This window comes from Macaca mulatta, chromosome 6, assembly GCF_049350105.2.
Source record: "Macaca mulatta isolate MMU2019108-1 chromosome 6, T2T-MMU8v2.0, whole genome shotgun sequence".
Taxonomy (NCBI): Eukaryota; Metazoa; Chordata; class Mammalia; order Primates; family Cercopithecidae; genus Macaca; species Macaca mulatta.
In genome coordinates, this window is record NC_133411.1 from 43,830,444 (window position 1) to 43,854,403 (window position 23,960).

Consider the following 23,960-nt stretch of genomic DNA (forward strand, 5'->3'; position numbering starts at 1 on the left):
ACATTGCTTTGTAATACCATTTTTTACTCTTTCCTTCTGAGGCAGGAGGAATTCCTTAGACATCTATGAATCCCCCATAGTGTCTGTCATTATGTTTCAGACATAACCAATTCTCATTAAATATCAATGTAATGAATATAAGAGGCCCAAAAAACTACTCAGATGGGAATTTGAGTCTTATTTTAGCCTGAAATTAGGGGACCACAACTTACTTATCTTTATATCTACACAGTGTTGGTGCTGGATGTAATGCATCACTCTGCCCGGAGCACACATCAACTTGTCTCCTCAGTTTCTTTCACCATAGGCTGGGAAAACAGCCAGGTCTAAACTTTCACTGTTCTCTGGGACTCTCTAGTTTGGGGTGATTCTCTGTACTGTTTTAATGAACATTTTTAAAATGTCCCTAAGTCTCAGAACCTTCATCTATAAAATGGGCATAATAAAGTACCTACCATAGGAATCAATTTATGACCAGGCATAGCATATACATTCAATAAACAGAAGGTTTTACCATAGGCAGAAACACCAAATGGCCTCTTAGCAGTCTTCAGACACTGATGATATTGTCCACCAATGTGATATGTCTTGGAAATGGTGTTGCTAAAACACCTCTTCACAAAATATTTGTGTTCCAATTTATTGAATCAGACTATCAAGCACCTTACTTGGACTTCAGCTACAACATGATTTTTGGAACAATTAATCTTTTTTAATCCTCCATTTTAGGAATATTCAAGGACAGACTCAAGAATGGAAAGAATGCCCTGATTATGTTTCTGCTGGGGAAAACAGCTGTTACTTTAATTCATCATTTACCTCCGTCTGGATACCTTATTGTATCAAGCTAACTAGCAATGGTGATACAGTGGATGGAAAGTGTTTCTCTGTTGACGAAATAGGTAAATCACAGGTTTTTGTTTCATTTGACATAGTTTTACACTAAATAAATGGGGAAGCCTGCAAGGTCCAAGTATAATCAAGTAGGAAGACTTAGTAACAGTGTTCTATAGATACGTGGAGATCTGTTTTACAGGAGATGGGATCAGCTGGTGAACAAGAGGAAAAGGGCAGGGGGAACTTAAGTTGACTTTAACATAAAGTAACCTGGCAGTAAATGATGTGAAGAAAAGAATAGGAACCTTGTGGAGTCTTTTCCTTTAGGATATCTTTGAAGCTGTGTTGTGTTCTTATGTTCTATTGCAAAGGGTAAACTTAATATATTCTTAGGATTTCTTACTTCCTAATTATTTGATAGGATGCTTATATTCAGATTCACTGAAATACGTTGGCCTTTGACCTCTACCATTGCTATAATCAAAGCCTAGATTTTCTTTATCACAAAGCATAATCATTCTGGAATTTTACATTTACAAAACAGCCACAGTCACTTTAAAGACATGTTTATAAGATCTCAGAACAAATACTGGAGACAGTTAGCTCAGTGAACTAAGTGAAAGATCCAAAGAGAGGATCCTTTGCCCATCATATGGACACAAGGTGGAAACAAAACAAATAAAACAAACAACTATAATTAGAATATTCATGTTTATACCTTAATAGTATAAACAGCAAAATAGAAAGAATCAAAGAAGGACATTGAGTAGCTGAAATTGGTGCCTCAAAATCTATCCACAAAAGCTAATTTGTTGCTTATAGGAATTCCTCATTGCTTCTCCCAAATGTGTTGTTCTTTTATGTGGTTTTCTAGGCATAAGCTGACTGGAAGAGATAGGAGTATGTGGTTAGAAGTTACAGATGGAAACAAATAAAATCTAATAGGCTGACTTTAAGGGAGAAGATTAAGAGACCTGTATCAAGCAGTAAAGATAACCCAATTGCTTTGCAAAGACAATTTAGTATGTGTCCTTAACATCAGTGGTATAGCTGTTGAGCTGAAACTAAATGGGATAGCAGAATGGGATAGTAGCAAGAATACTGGGTTAAAACCCATGTTCTAACTCTGTTCTCTGCCAATAGCATATGACCAGTCCTACTCATTTACCTGGCTGACTTTCACTGAACACCTGTCATGTGCCAGGCACTGTTCTGGTGGTGGTGGTGGTTATAGAATAAGTACGATACAGTCGAAGAAGGGAGTCAGGCATGTTCACAGATAATTGCAGTGCAGTGTGAGAGGTTTTAGCCTGGAAATATGTGGAATGCACAGCTGCAAAGGTGGTGGCCAAATGTGTGAATGATTGACAGGCCTGAGGGATGAGGAAGGGCTGCACAGAGATGGTGACAGTTTAGTTACCTCTGAACTGGAATTGGACTCTCCCTATTTTTTAAAAAGTGGCTACCCACAGTGGTCAAAAGCATGAGTGAGTGTTGCCAGGTACTGCAGTGGACTTGCCTTTCAGTAACTACTAAGTTCCAGCAGTAACAAATAGCACATGTTCAGGGACTCAGGAGCAGTTAGAAAGCCCTCCTAGTCAGCTGGAGAAATCATCAGTAGTTGTTCGTGCCCCAAAAAGGAATTTGGAGTTTAACTGTCACAAGGTACCTTTGAGGATGTTTAAATAGGGAAATGACTTGAGAATAGTAATAGCTAACAGTCACAAAAGACTTACCACGTGTCAGGTATAAAAACCATCTTTTGCAATCGCACTTTACAGATAATGAAACCGAGGCGCAGGGCATTTAAAGGACTAGTTCAAGTAAAACAGCTAGTAGGTAGAGCTGGGATTTGAACCTCCAGCCTCCATGCTTTTACTCTTGAGGCTTTGCGGTACCACTTGTCTCATTATCAATGCCTCAGAGAAATTAATCTTATTGCAATGTGAAACATAGATTGGAGTGGGACAGACTAAAGGTAGAAGAGGTTAGAAGACTGAGATCATCAAGGTAAAATATTATGACAGGCAGCTACAACTAGCACAATAGTTGTGGGAGAAGGTGCTGAGAGTGAAAGAAAACAAAGAACTAAGGTAACCCTAATAGATCTTGAGAAAGTTGTCAATCATTATAAGCCTCAGCTTCCTCATAAAATATGTATGTATGGTACTACCTCACAGGGCTGTTCTTTGGATTTAAAGTACTGTATTAGTTAGACATTTGTCATTCATTCAATTCATTCAGCAAATATTTATTGTGTTCTTTTCTCAGGCCAGTCAGTGTTCTCCATACTGGGGATAGAAACTGTCTTCCCTGGTGGGATCTAATCCCAGCGAGGGTGGAAAGTGACAATGCTATGGAGAAATATAGAAAAGGAGAATAGGAGTGTTGAAGAGGTTGCAGTGTTGAGTTTTCAGGATTGGCATCCCTGAGTCAGTGGCATTTGAATAAAGAAGGATTAGAGAGGATAATAATGTGTGTGTCTCAGGGAAGGGCATTTCAGCAAAGGGGCACAGCCAGAGGAAAGATCTCAAAGTAGAAGCATGCTTTTCCTCACTCAATGAACAGCAGGCAGGCGGTGGGGTGGGCACAGAGTGAGCGAGGAGACTGGTATGAGACCAAATGCCACAGACAAGACAGTCAAATCTACCCAACCATTGTAATGACTTTGGCTTTCACTTGGAGTGAGGTAGGAAGCCTTTGGAGGGTTTTAGATGATGAGTGATGTGATCTAATGTGTTAGGATAATCACTGCGTCATTTCACTTGACGATTGCATGGAGAATAGACTGGAGGGGGACAAAGACCAAAGGAGTACAGTGGGGAGACAAATGCAGCAAGAAGAATGAAAAAGGATAATGGCTAGGACCAGGTTATAGTGGTGCAGGCAGTGAGACATGGTTGGATTCTGTTATATCTTGAAAGTACAGCTGATGGAATATGGATTAGTGAGGCAAAAATGAGCCAAGGACGAGTTCATTGTTTTTATCCTGAGCAACTAGAGGAATTGAGTCCTCATTAACAGAGATGGGAAAGAGGAAAGGAGAGCAGGTTTTGGAGAGGAAGAGCAAAGGTTTGTTTGGGGATATACTAAGTTTCAGATATTTTTAAAATATCTCACAGGAATAGTCAATACAGCATGTAGATGTATGTGTAGAGGTAAAGGAGAGGTCATTATTATGCCTGTAATGGTGATACCAAGCCTTTTCCAAAAGGACCTTGTCTCATATCCTCTATTTTTCAAATGTAGTGTAAGTAATAAGTTATAAAAAAATCTTCCATTAAAACCAGTTTTATAGTTTGGTCACTTTAAAGGGTTGAGCTTTGATTATCAGGATTCCTGAATCTCCAACAAATCCAGAAAGTTGAGGAATTACTGCCATTGTATCGGCATATGTAGTTTGGCCATTTTGCATATCCTTCCAATTTAATTTTCAAAATGTAGTCATGATTCATCAAATTTTGACTCTCCCTGTTTTTAAAAAGGTGGTGTCGACCCCAGAGGGCAACAGCATGCTCCTCCACCATAAAGCCTGTTTTCACGTGGGTGCACACAAGAGCTTCCCTCTTTGGCCACCAGATTTGACAGTAAGAGCTCCTCACTGTGTGTATCTGTAGAGTTATCTCCAGTCAACCCTAGGGATGCACACTTTGCAACACTCTAGGTGGCCTTCTGTATATGACAGAAAAACTAGCAATAATTTACCGGGAACCATCTAGAATATAAATTTAGACATAGTTCCTGGCTTTGAAATCCATATTTTTCTTCATCAGCCTTTGAGAAATTGTGGTCTTTGAGGTCCTAATAAGCAGAATGCAACAAATTTTCCTGGGACTGTAGAGTATATCAATAGAACCTGAGGAAAACAGTGTTTCAAGTTGTTCATGTGACAGTTAAGAAAAAGACAGAAAACACTGAATCGTCACCACTTATGAGACTAGCATAATGCCTTCTTCCTTCTTATGTCAGAAGAAAACATCACATGTGGCTAGGAAGACCACAAAGCTAGGGAGCGTTAGCAGCGTGTGCAGGAAGATTGTATGAGAAGATTGAAGAAGAGTGAAAAAGGATAATGGCTAGGACCAGGTTATAGTGGTGCAAGCGGTGAGACATGGTTGGATTCTGTTATATCTTGAAAGTACAGCTGACAGAATACGGATTAGTGAGGCAAAGATGAGCCTTTCGGGGAACAACACAGAAATGAGATAAATGAGGTATCTGCCCCCAGGCCATACATAGTTGCAAGAAAAAAGATTTCTCTACCCCTAGTCCCACAGCAGCCCCATGTCTCAATTCCGTAGGTTTTTCTGACTCTGTTTTTTCAGTTTCAAGCGAAAATGAATTCATTTGCCAAAATCCGGATGCATTTATGATATCAGAGCAAAAAGAAATATAAAACATGGCAGATCTTGAAAATACTTTTTGGCAGATTTTTTGCTCCCAAAGGAATTTTTGTAAGGGCTTATTTAAAAGTTAAAAACAAGTCACTTTTGCGTTGAAAAAAGTTACTCTCTTATAAAGTGAAAGTTATAATAAGAAAAATATTGGAAGAAATAAGAGTATGAACGATCAAAAATATAGAAAGTAATTTGGTCTTCTGAGAAGAATGCCTTCCATTAATAATAAATTGTGTCTGTCTGTGTACTAATGCTCTGTTGAATTGCACAGTGCAACCAGATCCACCCATTGCCCTCAACTGGACTTTACTGAACGTCAGTTTAACTGGGATTCATGCAGATATTCAAGTGAGATGGGAAGCACCACCCAATGCAGATATTCAGAAAGGATGGATGGTTCTGGAGTATGAACTTCAATACAAAGAAGTAAATGAAACTAAATGGAAAATGGTAAGATGTCACTACACCTTACACTTTGACTTTTCTTTCTATTTCATCAACCTCTCTCTCATTTATCATTAGACTTTCTTTTGACCTAATACCACATGTTCATGCTGTATGCGCCATAATTTCTTATTTGAGAAAACATGATTTAATCGGTAAAATATCTTGAAATTCTGTTAAGACAGGAGATGCTTATGTATATATGGAGGCCTGTGGAAGGAAAGGAAAACTATTTCTCCATTCATTCTTGAGGTCCAGTTTAACTTTAGAGTAAAATTATAGACTGGCCACTTATCTGTCTTTGGGGATGTGGATAAAAATGGAAAAGTTTGTGATCAAAGTCAACAGTGACTATGGCCAAATATTTTCCCATGATTTCAGTTGCTGCTACTCAAAAGACTCCCATTAAAACAAATTCATACGTGTTTACAGGAAACAGAGGAAGGGAATTTGTCTCTTAGAGGTTTCAGAAGGATGTTTTGTTACATACCTCAGAGAAGAATCAAGCTGAGATTCTCACGTAGGCAATTAGAGAGCATGGTACTGGTTAACCTCTGAATCCCTCTCTTCCTTACCAAGCATATGGAACTCAGCACTTCGATAAAATTCACATGGCACATAACAAGAGGAAAAACAGGAGTATCATGCTGCTCCCAATATAACTAATTCTAAATCTGTCTAACCACAGCCACAGGCACAGCCAAACCAAGCAGTTTCTGGCCACTCATCAGGTGATGCCCAGCAGCCTGGCACAGATCACTCCCAGAATTTTGAGACACCAGGACATTCAGTGAACCACTGAAAAAGATGCCAATTTTGTCATTAGAGGGAAGTTAAGTTTGGAGATACTTTGAGTAGTTGCAATACTGGACTTTGGGGCTCTATTTTCTGAATCATTTTAATGTAGATATCTGTTCTGTAACTTGGTACAAATAAAAGTCCTGGTTAGATGCTAAGTCAAACAAGACTGTCTACATCCAAGCTACAATCAAACATTATTCAGCAACAGGTACTGAAATAACTACTATGCAGAAGGCACTGTGCTAAATACCTGAGGTGGCGGTTCTCAAAGTGGGAACCACAGACCCCTGAGGGTCCCTGAGACCCTTTCAGAGAGTTCAGTACTATTTTCACAATACACTAAAATGTTATTTTATTCACTATGCTGAAATTTAATTTAATGGCACAAAAGCAATGCTGGAAACACTGCTGGCACCTTAGCATGAAGCAAGGCAGTAGGATCAAATTTTACTAATAGTCATTATATTCTTCATCATCATGCACTGACAGTAAAGAAGGGGGAAAAAGCTAGTTTCATGTATGATGTTCTTGATGAAGCTGTAAAAATTGTTAATTTTGCTAAACCTCAACCTTTGAGTACATAGCTTATTAATATTCTGTGTGACATATGGGAATTACACATTAAGCATGTCTGCTGCATACTGAGGTATTGTATTTGTCTTGAAGAAAAGCGCTTAAATGACTGAGCTGCCAGCTGAACTAGTTGCTTTTATTGCTTGGAGCACCAGTTTTACTTGGAAGACAACTGATAAACTGGCAGATGGTTATTCATATTTGAATTGGCAAACATTTCTCAAAAAAGAATGAGGTGAGCTTGTCGCTTCAAGAAAAACAACTGACTGTATTTTTTGCCATGGAAAAAATTTGACTTTTCAAAGCAATTCATTTTGCCTTTTTGGAAAATTTGTGTCTCCAACCGTGAGCTTGATAGTGTTTTAATATTTGAAGACTTTTCTTGAAGAGATTCATGGTGATATTAATGAAAGTGATTTTTTAGTTGTATTGTGTAATAAAATGTATGAAATTTAGAAAAATCTACAAGTCAGTGAACCAATATTTTCCAAATGACTAATATATTATGTAATTAAATCATGCATGGGGAAATGATCCATTAAAAGTACTAGATAGAATGGTGAATTTTTTTAATGATCAAAAAATTTTTTGTATATTTATTGTGTACAACTTTTTTTGAAATATGGATACATTGTAGAATGGTTCTATCACAGTAAGTAACATGCATTACCACACACACCATTTTTTGTGTGTATTGAGAACACTGAAAATCTACTCACTTAGAGATTTTCAAAATACAATACATAGGCATTAACTATAGTCATTATTTTGTACAATAGATTTCTTAAACTCGTTCCTACTAACTGAAAATTTTAGTTCTTTCGTCAATATCTCCTCAACTCTCCACCCTACCCACAACCCCTGATAACCACCATTCAACTCTCTACTTCTGAGTTCAACTTTTTTAGATTCTGCATATAAGTGAGATTATGTGGTATTTATTTTTCTGTCTCTGTATCATTTTTCTTAATATAATATCCTCCAGGTTCATCCACGTTGTCACAAGCGACAGGATATCCTTCTTTTTTTAAGGCTGATAGCATTCCATTGTATATATATACACCACATTTTCTTTATCAACTTATCCATTAATGGAACATAGGTTGATTCTATTTCTTGGCTGTTATAAGTAATGAACATGGGAGCCCAGATATTTCTTCAACATACTGATTTCATTTTCCTTGGATATATACTTAGTAGTGGAATAATATAATGGATCACGTGGTAGTTCTATTTTTAATCTTTTGAGGAAGCTTCATATTATTTTTCATAGAGGGTATACTAATTTACACTCCCACCAATAGTGTGCAAGGGTTCCCTTTTGTCCACATTCTCACCAACACTTGTTATCTCTTCTTTTTTTGAAAATAGCCATCCTAACATCTTTGTGCACTCTATGCCTTCTGTGAGCTGATAGCTCATTGTGGTTTAAATTTACATTTCCCTGATGATTAAAGATGTCAAGCATTTTTCATATACCTGTTGGCCATTTCTATATCTTCTTTTTAAAAAATTATATTCAGGTCTTTTGCCTGTTTTTTAATTGGGTTATTTATTTTCTTGCTATTGAATTGGTTTAGTTCCTTATATATTTCAGATATTAAACGCTTATCAGATGTATTCAAATATTGTCTCCCATTCCATAAAATGTCTCTTCACTCTGTTGATTGTTTCCTTGGCAGTGCAGAAGCCTTTTAGTTTCATGTAATCCCATTTATCTATTTCCACTTTTGTTGCCTTGCCCAATGGAGTCATATCCAAAAAATCATTGCCCAAACCAATGTCATGGAGCTTTTACTCTATATTTTCTTCCAATAGTTGTACAGTTTCAGGTTTTACATTTAAGTCTTTAATCAATTTTGAGTTCATTTTTGTATATGATATAAAATAAGGGTATGATTTCATTCTTCTGCATGTGGATGTCCAATTTTCCCAACAACATTTAAAGACAGAATCCTTCCCTTACTGTATATTCTGAGCACCTTTGTGATAAATCAATTTACTATGAATGTGTGGATTTATTTCTGACCACTTTATTCTTTTACATTGGTTTATGTAATGTTAATGCCAGTACCATGCTGTTTTGATTACTATAGCTTTGTATTATGTTTTGAGGTTGGTAGAGTGATGATTTCAACCTTTTTCTTTTTGTTCAAGATTGCTTTGGCTATTCATAGTCTATTGTGGTTGCAGACAAATTTTAGAATTGCTTTTTCTATTTCTGTGAAAAATGACATAGGAATTTTGATAAGGATTGCATTGAGTCTGTAGATCGCTTTAGGTAGTAGGAACATTTGAACAATATTAGTTCTTCTAATCCATGAACATGGGCTATCTGTTCATTTATTTGTGTTGTCTTCATGTTTTACAGTTTACAGTGTACAGATCTTTCACCTCCTTGTTTAAATTTATTTCTGGGTATTTTATTTTATTTTTATTTTTATAGCTGTTGTGAATGGGATTTTTTTATTTCTTTCTCAGATTGTTCCTTATTAGTGTATAGAAATATTACTGATTTTTATATGTTGACTTTGTATCCTGCAGCTTTACTGAATTTGTTTATCTGTTCTAGCAATTTTTTGTTGAAGTCTTTAGGGTTTTCTATATATAAAATCATGTCATCTGTAAGCAAGGACAATTTAATTTTTTCCTTTCCAATTTTGGATGCCTTTTATTTCTCTCTCTTGCTTAATTGCTCTGAATAGGATTTTGAATTGAGTAGAGTAGAGTAGAATAGAGGAGTTACACTGAATAGAAGTGGCAAGAGTAGGCATCTTTGTCTTGTTCCTTGTCTTAGAAGAAAAGCTTTCCACATTTCACTGTTTATTCTGATGTGAGTTTGTTATACATGGCCTTTATTGTGTTGAAATACATTCCTTCTATATCTAATTGTTAAGGGTTTTTATCATGAAAGGATATTGAATTTTGACAAGTGCTTCTTCTGTATCTACTGAGATGGTTCCATGGTTTTGTTCTTGGTTCTAGTAATGTGATGTATTATGTTTATGTATTTGTGTGTGATGAATCATCCTTGCATCCCTGGGATAAATCCTACTTGATCATGGAGAATGGTCCTTTTAATGTGCTTTTGAGTTAGTTTCCTGGCATTTTGTTTAAGATTTTTACATCTGTATTTATCAGAGATATTAGCCCATAATTTTCTTTTCTTGTAGTGTCCTTTCATGGTTTTGGTATTAGGGTAATGCTAGCATCAAGAAATAGTTTGAAAGTATCCCCTTTTCTTCCATTTTTTGGAAAAGTTTAAGAAAGATTGGTGTTCCAGTGAAGCTTCCAGTGAAGCTGTCAGGTCCTGGGCTTGTCTTTGATGACAGACATTTTACTACTGATTCAATCTCTTTACTTATTATTGGTTTATTTAGATTTTCTATTTCTTCAAGAAAATTTTAGTCGGTTGTTGTGTGTAGGAATTTATTCATTTCTCATGCATATAATTTTTCAGAATGGTGTCTTATGAACATTTGTATTTCTATGGTATTGGTTGTAATGTCTCCTCCTTCATTTCTGATTTTGTTTTTAGTTTGAGCCTTCTTTTTTTTTTTTATGATTTAGTCTAGCTAAAGATTGGTTGATTTTATCTTTTCAGAAAAACTTGTTTCGTTAATCTTTTCTACTGTTTTAATGTGCTAACTCAAAAGCACATTAAAAAGATCATTCTCCATGATCAAGTAGGATTTATCCCAGGGATGCAAGGATGGCTCATTACACACAAATACATAAACGTAATAATCACATTACTAGAACCAAGAACAAAACCATGGAACCATCTCAATATTTTCTACTCCCTGTTTCATTTATTTCTGTTCTGATCTTTATTATTTCCTTCCTTCTATGAACTTTATGCTTAGTTTATTCTTTTTCTCGTTTCTTCAGGTAAAATGTTAGGTTATTAATTTGAGATCTTTCTTTGTTTTCTGATGGAGGCATTTATTGCGATGAAATTCCATTGCTCTTCGAACTACTTTTGCTGCATCCCTTAAGGTTTGGTATGTTGTTTCCATTTTTGTCTCAAGATATTTTTTGTTTTATTTTTTAACTATTATTTTAGGTTCAGAGTTACATGTGCAGGTATGTTATATAGGTAAATTACATGTCACAGGGGTTTACCATACAGATTATTTCATCACCCAGGTAATAAGCATAGTACCCAGAAGGCAGCTTTTTTATCTTCACCTTCCTTCCACCCTCTACCCTCCAGTAGACCCTGGTATCTATGGTTTCCTTCTTCATGTCCATGTGTTCTCAATGTTTAGCTCCTACTAATAAGTGAGAATATGTGGTATTTGTTTTTCTGTTCATGTATTAGTGTGCTTAGCATAATGGCCTCCAGCTCCATCCATGTGACTGCAGAGGACATGATCTTGTTCTTTTTTATGCCTGAGTAGTATTCCATGGTGTACATATACCATATTTCCTTTATCCAGTCTACCATTTTCTTTATTCCACGTCTTTGCTATTGTGAATAGTGCTATGATGAACATACACATGCATGTGTCTTTAGGGTAGAATGGTTTATATTCCTTCGGGTTTATACCCAATAATAGGATTGCTGGGTCAAATGACAGTTCTGTTTTAAGTTGTTTGAGAGGTTGCTAAACTGCTTGCCACAATGGCTGAACTAATTTACATTATTACCAGCAGGGTATAAGTGTTCCCTTTCTCTGCAACCTCACCAACATCTGTTATTTTTTGACTTTTTGAGAATAGCCATTCTGACTGCTGTGATGTAGTATCTCATTATGGTTTTGATATGCCTCTCTCTAATTATTAGTAATGTTGAGCATTTTTTTCATACATTTGTTGGCCCATGTTTGTGTTCTTTTGAAAAGTGTTTGTTTATGGCTTTTGTCCACTTTTTAATGAGACTTTTTTTTTTTGGCTTGTTGATTTATTTAAGTTCTTTATAGATTCTGGATATTAGACCTTTGTCAGATGTATAGTTTGCAAATATTTTCAGCCATTCTATAGATTGTTTTTTCAGTTGTTTCTTTTGCTGTGCAGAAGCTCTTTAGTTTAATTAGATCCCATTTGTCAATTTTTGTTTTTGTTGCAATTGTTTTTGGCATCTTTGTCATGAAGTCTTTGCTATGGCCTATGTCTGGAATGGTATTTCCTAGGTTTTCTTCTAGGGTTTTTATAGTTTGGGGTTTTGTATTTAAACCTTTAATCCATCTTGAGCTGATTTTTGTGCGTGTTGAAAGGAAGGGGTCCAGTTTCAATTTTCTGCATATAACTAGCCAGTTACCCAGCACCATTTATTAAACAGTGTTTTCCTAATTTCTTGTTTTTGTCAACTTTGTCAAATATTAGTTGGTTGTAGGTATGACACTTTATTTTGGGGTTCTCTATTCTGTTCCATTGATCTATCTGTCTTCTTTATTAACCAGTACCATACTGTTTTGGTTCCTGTAGCCTTATAGTATAATTTGAAGTCAGGTAATGTGATGCCTCTGGGTTTATTCTTTTTAGTTAGGATTGCTTTGACTGTTTGAGCTGTTTTTTGCTTCCATATGAATTTTACAATTGTTTTTTCTAATTCTGTGAAAAATTGCATTGATAATTTGATAGGTATCGCATTGAATGTGTAGATTGGCTTGGGCAGTATAGTCATATTAATGATATTGATTCTTCTAATCCATAAGCATGAAATGTTTTTCCATTTGCATTAGCTGTCATTTTCTTTCATCAGTGTTTTATAGTTCTACTTATAAAGATACTTCAACTCCTTTGTTAAATGTATTCCTAGGTTTCTGTGTGTGCATGTGGCTATAACGGGCTATTTTAATCTGATAACAATTTAACTTTCTTGCATAAAAAACTCTACACTTTTATTCCACATACGCTCCCACACACACACATATTTTAAATTTTCAATGTCACACTTACATCTTTTTATATGGCATATTTCTTAACAAATTATTATACCTAGTGTTATTTTTAATAATTTTATCTTTTAACATTTATTCTAAAATAAAAGTGATTTACATACTACCATGAAAATATTAGACTACTCTAAATTGGACTGTGTGCTTACTTTTACCAGTGAGTTTTATACTTTCATATGTTTTTATGTTATAATTAGCCTCCTTTTCTTTCAGCTAAAGAACCCCCTTTAGCAGTTCTTGTAAGATAAGTCTGTTGGTGATGAATGGTTAATTTAAATATAACAAAGTACAAAAAGTTCATTGGTAGAGTTTCAGGTTTCATATTTCCACTAACCTTTAAGAAACTATCATTTGAGTTTAGTTTGTTGTTAAACAGAAATGTTCACAATTATGTGAAAAGTTTATTAAAATATTCCTCCTTTTCCTCATTATTTATCTGTGTGAGGCCAGGTTTTATTCATTTACATCAACCAAAATAGCACATTCTAATAGATTTAATTTAGAAGCAGTTATAAAAATACAGTCATCTTCAAGTCTGACATTAAATAAATTTGCAAAAATGTAAAACAATGTCACTCTTCTCACTCTATTTTTTATTGTTTGGGAAAGCACAATAATTTTTATGAAAATGTATTATTTTAACAAAATCAATTTATTATTTTCATTTTAAAAATTAGGATTTAAAAATTTTTCCATTTCAATTTCTAATACGGTAAATAGTGATAGGTATAACCCAACTAAACCAAAATCTTTAGGATTCTCAAATGTTTAAGAGTGTAAAGGAGTCCTGAAACAAAAAAGTTAAACAACCTAGAAAAAAACAAAGATATTAATCAGTATGATAGCATTCATCGATTCAATTACCATCATGGCATCCCTAAAAGCCCATGGTATATAGTTACATCTCACTGAGCCACCACTTTGAAACTCCCACCCTGCACCAGGTACTTGTGAGCGTGTAACTTTGTTAATCAACTGTTCAGGGCTGTATCCCAACATGACTTTGCTGCACTTTTTGTGGCACCTCTGGTAAATCTCATTAGGTAGACCAAAGGGATCAGTTAACTTTTTCTTTATAACTTTTATTTACGATATTTTATAAGTTTGGTAATTTGCAAAGGTCTTGGACAAAGACCAGGGGCTTATCAATAATAATTTATCTCTTGAAGAAACAAACAATATAATTGGTTATGGAGCACAGGCATCATAAGCAGAAAACAGGTTTATAAGTAAAGGGGGAAAACCTAGTGTGTGTTGCTTGCATCAGGAATTCATGTTACCATTTGGCAATATGAATTTGCTTAGCAGTGTGCAGTGTGCTTTTTTTTTTTTTTTTTTTTTTTTTCACAGGATTTTGCTCTGTCCCCAGGTTAGAGTACAGTGGCCCAATCTCGGCTCACTGCAACCTCCACCTCCAGAGTTCAAGTGATTCTCATGCCTCAGACTCCTGAGTAGCTGGGATTCCAGGCACAAGCCACCATACCCAGCTAATACAACTAATTTTTGTATTTTTAGTAGACACAGGGTTTCACCATGTTGGCCAGACTGGTCTCGAACTCCTGACCTCAGGTGATTCGCCAACCTCAGCCTACCAAAGTGCTGGGATTATAGGCATGAGCCACTGCACCCAGCCACCCTTTTTAGTAAATACATTTTGCATGACCGTGTAGTTGTTTACAGCTATTTATCTAGTAAACCAATAACTTACAGTTTTTTAAAGACTTAATGGATAGCATGGAATTATTCATGATATCTGCGCCATATCTTGAGCACCCACTGTATACCTGATGTTGTACTGGGCTTTGGAAATGAAAAATAATGAGTTATCTTGGGGAATTTACAATGTAACATAGAAAGCTTGTATAACTAAATTTGCACAATGAAATATAATTAATAATAGAAGAAGTATATTATCTGGCAGAGCAGAGTGGGGAAAAGTACCAGCAAAGACTTAGAATATCAGCTGTCCTCAATACTTGCACTTAGACTTGGATGAGAAACAGTTCCCTGCACAAGCGGATGACAGGGTTAGGTATGATAGGAGCCATGTAAGTAGGAGCCACTCAAAATCTGAGTTTGGTGTGGCTGGTGTGGAGGGTTGAGAGAATATGAAGAGAGGACCACAACTTGAATTACTGAGGGCCCTTTTTTGATTCTATTAGTGAAATCTTTAAAGAAATTGTATTGGTGACAGTAACAGAGAAATAAGGGCTTTGAGGATGAAAACATAGGCTAAAAAAAAAAAAAAAAAAAAAAGCCTAAGAAAAAATAATAAATTTCAGTATTCAGTGTCCTGCCTTAAAAGCATTTTAGGCATGCAAATATCCCATATATTCAGAAGTTCCTATAAAAAATATAAACAAACCCTGTCATATACACATGAGGCAGAAAAAAGATACTTTGTGAGTAGAAACTAATTGAGGTAAAAGAAAAACTTGTTTTAGAAGCTGAAGGCCCAGCTGCTGACTTAATAAAACAAATTATGAGAATTTTATTTATGTGAAAATCCATCCTGTTGAAAAACCGAGTGTTTAAAGTTTTCTATAAACAGCAACAAGGTGTTCTACCAAAAATATATATATATATGAAAAGCACATTGAATACCTGCTTTGAGTATTTGACTTGGAGGAAAATAGCATCACTAGTTGAGTATCTCTTTGATAGCAATATGTGTTAAAAGTCTAACAATCTCACTCTACCCTTCCCTGAGAACGTAAAGGAATATCCTAACCTTAAGGGTTGTGAGACCTAGATATTTCTTACCAAAGAACTCCTGTGACTTTTCTTTGCAAATTTTAAATAGCAAACTGTTTTGTGGTGGCTTTAAGCCTTCCAGAACAAGCGTATTAGATATGTAGTTCCTTTTAATAAAAGTATTTGGAAGTTCAATAAAGGCAATTATGATTTTTCTAGGACCTTTTCCAATTCTGTTATTATGTGAATGACTACCCAGAATTTCCATCAAACACTGATATACAACTTGCTATGGCTACAATTTATTTTGGTGTGGAAATATGTTTGTTTTTCTGTTCTTATGTCTCCCTTCATACAAAAGTGTAATATCCCGGATATGTAGACATATAGTTCTGCCATTCAGAGTAATTCTAATATGCTTTAATCTTATTAACTATCTGGAAGACTAATGCACAGCTGTAGCTGCATTTCTTTAAGTGAGTCTATCATATATTTGGGTTTATACCAAACTAAATTTGTGAACTATTATCCATTTAAAAAATGATTATTTACATAATTATTTGCCTTAATCTTCCTTTAAATAGCAAATGCTCACGATGCATTTTAAAATATTACCTACTTTATAAAAATCCATTCTGAATGCAAATGGGGGAATACCTGTAGTGTTTATTGCATTGAGTTGTTGATTCTTTAGCCAATATGCATTTATATTTTGTCTTGAAAGATGGATCCTATATTGTCAACATCAGTTCCAGTGTACTCATTGAAAGTGGATAAGGAATATGAAGTGCGTGTGAGATCCAAACGACGAAACTCTAGAAATTATGGCGAGTTCAGTGAGGTGCTCTATGTAACACTTCCTCAGATGAACCAATTTACATGTGAAGAAGGTAAAAGAAATAAAAGATTAAAATAGCAGCTAACCTGGCTTTTGTCAATATAACAGTTGATTCAACCCTGCACTGTTAGTGTGTTGTCCAGATCAAAATATATTAGCATCAGATATCACGGTGAGAGACCTTGAGCTCAACATCTGAAACAGATATTGTTCATTGCAAAAGCAGAAGGAAGATTTAGTTTCCAAATTTTTCATTCAGGAAATGTCCGGGGGACAGGTGGAAGTTTAGAGACAGGAATTCGGTGGCAATCTCCAGATGGTACAATTCAGATGATTCTTTTCTTTATATATGTTTATGTTCCTAAAATTTTCTGTAGTAAGTTTGTTTTGAATTTATAATCAGGAAAAAAAAAAAGCTGTTCTGATGATTAGGGAAGAAAGTATGTTTCTATATGGATGGAGAGATATGTGGCATCTAAGAGGAAACCTAATATTGAGTCGGCATAGGTAGTCAACAGCAGCTGCATAGGTTTTAGAAAGTGGAGGTATGGCTTTTTCCTAGAGGAAAGGCTAATAAGTAGGGTGGCAGTCATACTCAAAGGAGACATGGAACATTTGAAAACCGTATGTAGGAGAATCACAACAATGATTAAAGTTTTTTAAAATGGGACCTATGAATTTAGAATAAAAGAATTAAAACTTTTAGATACAGAAATAAAGAAAACTGATTAATAATGAGCAGAAAGTATAGAGTATTATGATTCTCAAATGGGAATTGGCTCTATTCTATCTTCACTGAAAACAGACGTTTACAGGGCTATATGTTTGTTAACGAGATAACCACAAGCTACATAGAAAATAAATTTATATTTCTGCATTTACTATACAGGTAGAATCTCATGATACTAAATACCACTAGAATGAAAATTTCTGTAGCACCATTTTCTCTAAACTCTAGTTAACTGACTTCTTGTTTCCAAACTATTTGATATAATGCAATTCTGGTCTTAAAAGTATGATAGCTGTACACCCTTAAGCTTAGTGTAGTGGCATTTAATTCACTTAACATATATTTTTTAAAATGTCTTTTCCTCTGTTACTAACAAAAAAAGAAACTCTAACTTTATGTTATTTTCCTGAATATGTCACTGATATGAAATTAGAGATACTACAAGACAAAAAATGATTTTTTTCTCCCCCACCAATTCTTTAAAATGCTTATATTATCTCCCTAGGGGATTTTAATAACTTATTAAATAAGAAAAGACTATTTCAGCATAAAGGCCTACATTTTCAATGGCAATGTTCAGATAAATTTCATCTGTCATTTCTATGAAAAAGTGGTTAGCCTCTGTCTCTGTGGTAAGAATACTGGGAACCAACTGCAAAGTAGCTGGCAGGTACTTAATCTTAAGGAATGAAATAGAAGTTTTACAAACAGGTTCCCCCAAGTCTCATACAAAGTATACTAAAACCTGAAGATGGGAGCTCAATAGTGATCTTTCTGTCAATTTTATGTATATAATATACATGATATATATTTATTATATTTTAATAATTTAATTTCTTGATATAAATATGTATATTTATAGCTGTAAAATATATGTTCTTTGTGTCTAAGAAGTTTCTGTCATGATTTATCAATAAAAACTCTGCCTTCATCTTTTTGATAAATCTTCAATCTAGAGGCTATGATAATCACCACACTTAAAAAAAAGTAGAAAAGAAACCAAGTGGGCATTATTTAGGTAGTGTGTTAATAAGCAACACTTTTTTCCTAGAGCTGAAACCTTTATGATACTCCCTTGACACATAATATGCTTAAAGCAGATTGTTTGTTTTCATAAAACACACTGATTTTGCACTATATGCTGTTTCTTTATTTTGAAGTTTTTTTAATGAGGAGATTTGAAAAGTGGACAGAGATGTTCATAAAACAGAAAAAAACTAAGTCATTGCATTCTGTTTCAGTGGTTATCAAGAGAAATCAGTGGCTTTATTAGATGAATACAAACTGAATTTTTTGTGAAAAGGGAAAGGGAAATGTAAACTGTGCTTCAACTATTTGTAATTCTGAGAGCGAAATATTATTGTGTGTTTCAGATTTCTACTTTCCATGGCTCTTAATTATTATCTTTGGAATATTTGGGCTAACAGTGATGCTATTTGTATTCTTATTTTCTAAACAGCAAAGGTAGGTGTGAAGTAGTATTCTTTGGTATTTTTTGCCAGTTGTTTAGATTTCCATATGTGTTTCTATTTGTTATTTGATATTTTCTTTGTCAAATTATGAGTGGAAATTTTAGTTAACCTAGTAAACTTTTATCTCCAGTTATATATTTACCATTTATATAAAACTCAATTTGTTGTATTTATCATAGACAACTTAGAGGTTTAGATTCTATCTGGAGACTTGTACAGGACATTAAGAGGCTTAGGCTGGTGACTATGCATACCTCGTGATGTGTACCTCTTTATCCAAGAGCTAGCTCTTCCCCTCGAGTCCTCAACAAGTTTACCCATTCATTCCAGATCTTCAAAGTATCACTGAGCCTTTGGCTGAGTCTGATACAGTCCTTATATACAGACATTTTTTTTTTCCTTGAGATGGAGTCTCACTCTGTTGCCCAGGCTGGAGTGTAATGGCGCAATCTTGGCTCACTGCAGCCGCTGCCCCCCAGGTTCAAGTGATTCTCCTGCCTCAGCCTCCCGAGTAGCTGGGATTACAGGCACCCACCACTATGCCCGGCTAATTTTTGTGTGTTTTTGGTAGAGACAGGGTTTTGCCATGTTGGCCAGGCTAGTCTTGAACTCCTGATCTCAATACACAGGCAAAATTTTAAGTGGCAAACTACCCAGGTAGATAGTTAAGTCTAATAAAACATTTTTTAGAATTCATATGATGATGATTTCAAGTTAATTCAGGTTTAATTTAAATTATTTGGATATTTATGATTTTGTGTTTCACTTGCATTTATAAACACAGCTAAAAGTCTTTATAAGTGTAAAGAGATTTCATTCCACTTTCTCTTGGAATCAAAAGCCTTGAGTTCCAGTTATCATTTTTGTCATTGCTGTTTGACCTTGTTTGAGTCCCAGAATCTCTCCAGGCCTCCATATTCTTATGGTTAATATGAGGGTATGGGTTATATAATCTTTAAATTTTCCTTGAGCTATGATATATGTTATTTATATTATTCCGTTTTTCTTCCTGATAGAAACTCACTACACACTACAGGAAATTTTTTTAAACAAAATATGGGAAAAATGATTGGTACTGATTGCCAGTGTCCTACATTTAAGGTTGTTTTGTTTGTTTGTTTGTTGTTTTTTTCTTTGTTTTGTTTTGCTTTGTTTTGTTTTTTTGAGATGAAGTCTTGCTCTGTCACCCAGGCTGGAGTCTGGAGAGTGCAGTAGCCCAATCTCAGCTCACTGCAACCTCCACCTCCCAGGTTCAAGCGATTCTCCTGCCTCAGCCTCCCGAGTAGCTGGGATTACAGGGATGTGCCACCACGCCCACCTAATTTTGTATTTTTAGATAGTTTCGCCATGTTGGTCAGACTGGCCTTGAACTCCTGACATCAGGTTATCCGCCCGCCTCAGCCTTCCAAAGTGCTGGGATTACAGGCGTGAGCTACCGCGCCTGGCCCCATTTAAGGTATTTTTAAAGTCCCAGTGGTTAACCTTGCTTCTTCTCCTAGAACTAAGGTGACTAACACTCCCAGGTTGCCTAGAGCTCTCCTGGTTTTTAGCAATGCAAGTCCTGTGTGCCAGGAAATCCCTCAGTTCCAGGTAACCAAGGCAGTTGGTCTCCTTACCTAGAATTGAAAATAGGTTCTCCAGCTGAAGCCAAAAGGCATCTATAAATCAAAATGAGATCTATGTTAATATATTTTAAAGTATTTTAATTTGTTTTGTAACGTAGTATAACATTTGTAAACTTCAAAATAGAATTTTCTTAGGAAGAAGAATTATTGGGACACTAGAGTTCTCGAGTGTCAAGCATGCTAAAAGTCTAACTGAATGCAGAAAGGGTTATTTTCAGTAGAGTTTTATGTCCAATTTTATAATATAAACCAATGGGAAAGTAAAATTCATTCTGCAGAATTCCATTTTGCACCTAACTTTCTGGCAACATTTCTATTTTCCAAAAAAGCAGCTATCATAAATCACAATACAATTTTCTGTTGTTTCAGGAAAATAAATAAATATATTTTTAGATTTTTAATTTGTGTATTTAAGTAATGCCAACAAAAAAAGAACCAAATTATTCTGTTGATTAATTTCAGTTTTTTAATCTATCTATCTTGTGGGGAAATTTATACATAACTTCAGTAGATAAACTCACGAAGTATATAAAGTAATTAGCTCTTAGTATTAGTTGTGAATTTCTAGCCATTGTGAAGGCCAAGTCAATTTGTTATGTTGTTTAGTTATATTAGCTAACAATATTAGGAAGAAACAATTATCCTCTCAAAAAGTAGAATTTCCAAGAAAACATATTACTTCTAATAGAGTGCTTTTTATAAATAATGAAATTCTTAACTATAATGTTTAGTCAAAATCACCAGATTCTACAATTAATTTGAAATCTTTATTGTTCTCCCAATTTTCCTGCACTAAATTGAATTTTCTGTAGGAAAGAATTAACTTTTTTTTCATTTGCCCAATAAAAACCCTTATCGTTGTCTAAATTTGCTTGTTCTACTGAAAGTGGGAAATAGTAGCAAATATTTGTCAGCAAGTATGGACAGAACATGTAGTTCCAACAATTAAATTGATACTACAAAGAATGAGATTTTTCTTAGAACTGTAGGGCTGTAAAGTGGCTTCAGGTCCTACACGCCTTTGAAATTTTGTGAGTCCACAATTCATTATCCAACCGACTTCACCGTGCTTTAATCCAGTTACTTGAGTCAACTCTAGCAAAATTTATAATTTTATTTGTATCTGATACAAAATCACAAACTGAGTTTCAAGTCAGGCTATACTGGTTCCTAACACACAACCCACCCAGCCTTTGAGCTGTTACCAATTGAGGAAAGAAATAACTGAATCAGCCCAAAATAGAACTTCCAAACCAATAGCCAAATTCAGCCTACAGATTCACATTTTCTTTTATTTTAATTAGTTTTGATTTTAGAGTGAAGATTTTCCTACAAAGTGTTTGTAAAATACAGAATTTTCACACAAAAATCCAGATTTGGGGATTATCTTTTAAAAAATGAAAGATGTAGTGAAACTGAACAAGGCGGCATATGCTGCAGCAGACAACCAGCTGTCCTATTTGGGACTGGCACACATTCTTTAATGTGCCACCATCCTCATTCCTTCTAATGACTTTGCAACTGGCTTGCTTTATTCATCTGCATGATCTGCTTGGGCCCCTTAGATTTATGGTCTGCCACTGTGACATAAGGTCACTACAACCCCTAGAAAACCACTAGCACATGCCTGAATGCATCATCCTATTCAAAAAGGAGAAGCACACGTCACAAAGTCAAACATCAGCCATTTGGAAACCTTTGCTTCCTGTAATTAGAGTTATGTTCCATCTTTTTATGTTTTGGAGAATTTGAAATATCGATTTAGAGATGCAGAATGAAGAAAAAAAAAAAAAACAGCAAAACAGCAGCATGACGCAAAGAACCTGGGTTTTGGTTTGGAGTCAGGTTCTCTGGGTTTGAGCCCCAACTGTGCCAACTATCAGTGCATGATTTGAACATGTTCCTTAATTTTCCAAGTTTTTGCACATATATATCATCTGCCTCCCTGGGAGTCATAAGGATTAAGTGAAATGTTTAGTGCAGGGGTCACAAACTTATTTCATGGAGTCAGAGTACATTTTTATGCTTTTCAAGCCATACAGTATCTGACACAACTACTCAACTCTGCCACTGTGGCATGAAAGTGGCCATAGACAATATGGAAATGAATGAAGATGCTTGTGTTCTCATAAAATTTTATCTACACAAACAGGTGACAGGCCAGATTTGGCCCACAGACCTTAATTTAGTGACCCACAGTTTAGTGCAAAATATATCCCACAGCGTCTGATTTATCAGAAGCACTAAAAAATGAGAGTAGTTATTATTAATAATTTGTATTGCTTATTTCTATATCTGTAATTCATTAGTAAGAATTTGCTTTAACATTTGCCCCACTGAGTAGTAGAGGCTACTTAATGCAATTTATAAAATGGAATTTCCCTTATTGCTTGGATTAGGTAAAATGGCAAGTAGAAATATTGAGAGAATGTATTCCTTATGTAATGGACTAGACTGACCATTCACACTGAGTGGAATAGCAACTGATATCCAAAAATCAGGTTACCACCTCTTCATGACAGTGTCATCTCTGAATAGTCAGGAGTTTTTTTAAAAGTTAAATGAATTGTTTGGAATAATATCTGAGCCTTTTTTCAGTGCTATAATTTGATTTTTAAAAATAAACTCCAGGCCAGATACAATGGCTTATAGCATATAAATCCAGCACTTTGGGAGGATGGGGCGGGAGGATTGCCCTGAGGCCAGGAGTTCCAGACGGCTCGGGCAGTGACTAGAGCAAGACTCCATTACAAAAAATGAAACAATAAAAATTAGCCTACCCTGTAGTCTTAGCTACTTACGAGGCTGAGGCAGGAATATCGCTTGGCCCAGGAGTTTGAGGCTGCAGTGAATTATGATTACACTACTGGACTCCAACCTGGGTGATAAATTAAGATCCTGTCTCAAAAAGTTTAAAAAAAAAATTAAAAACACCATAAACTCCAATTACACTATTAATTGTACAAAATAGATACATGATTTATTCATTTTTATGACCGAAAAATAATTTAAAGATTTGCAACAGAAAATGTAAATGCATCCTTGAATTGTGTATATAAACCCATACTGATTAGTTAGAGATAGTTCAAATTTAGTCTGTCCCATCTGAAATGAATCCTCTAGTAAAACCCTGTTTAATAAGATCATCTTAGATAATTTCATAATTAATATGAACTATATAGCTAACCTACCCAAGTCTACCCTTTTTCAAGGGTGCAGGTAATCTTGGCTCCATGTGTATTGACCCTTTTCTCGTTCTTTCTTTTCTGTACAAATTACTGATGAGATGTACACTGGAATTGCCTTATAGCTGACATGGAAATCAGCTTCAGATGAAATTAAATGTCTTACTTTCAAATACTAAATCTGGCTGAAAATAAAAAAGCATTAAGAAAAAAAGGATTGTGGGAAAAACACATTTTCTTTTAATAGACGTCAGATGAGGTTTTTCGGGTTTTTTAATTGTTCTTTTTTTTCCTTCTACAATTTTTCTTTCTCATTTGCTGTCTAATATTTTCTTCTGTTTCTCATACTCCAATTATATAAAGCACCAGAATATTTGGGAAAGTAATAGTATTGCCAATATTTTATTTCTATCTTTTGCTATTATTGAGAATATGTAGCTTTTAAGATGTCAAAACCAAAA

General features: G+C 35.0%; 1 protein-coding gene across 7 annotated transcripts in view; it reads left to right on the plus strand.

The window, feature by feature from the left end:
• GHR (growth hormone receptor) overlaps positions 1-23,960 on the plus strand; it is a 313,850-nt gene that overhangs the window by 286,083 nt on the left and 3,807 nt on the right. For all 7 annotated transcript variants that reach the window (XM_015139960.3, XM_028849121.2, XM_078003848.1 and 4 more), the window contains 4 exon segments: positions 730-902; positions 5,506-5,684; positions 16,374-16,539; positions 18,591-18,681. In XM_015139960.3, the coding sequence (XP_014995446.1) occupies positions 730-902; positions 5,506-5,684; positions 16,374-16,539; positions 18,591-18,681 (609 nt within the window).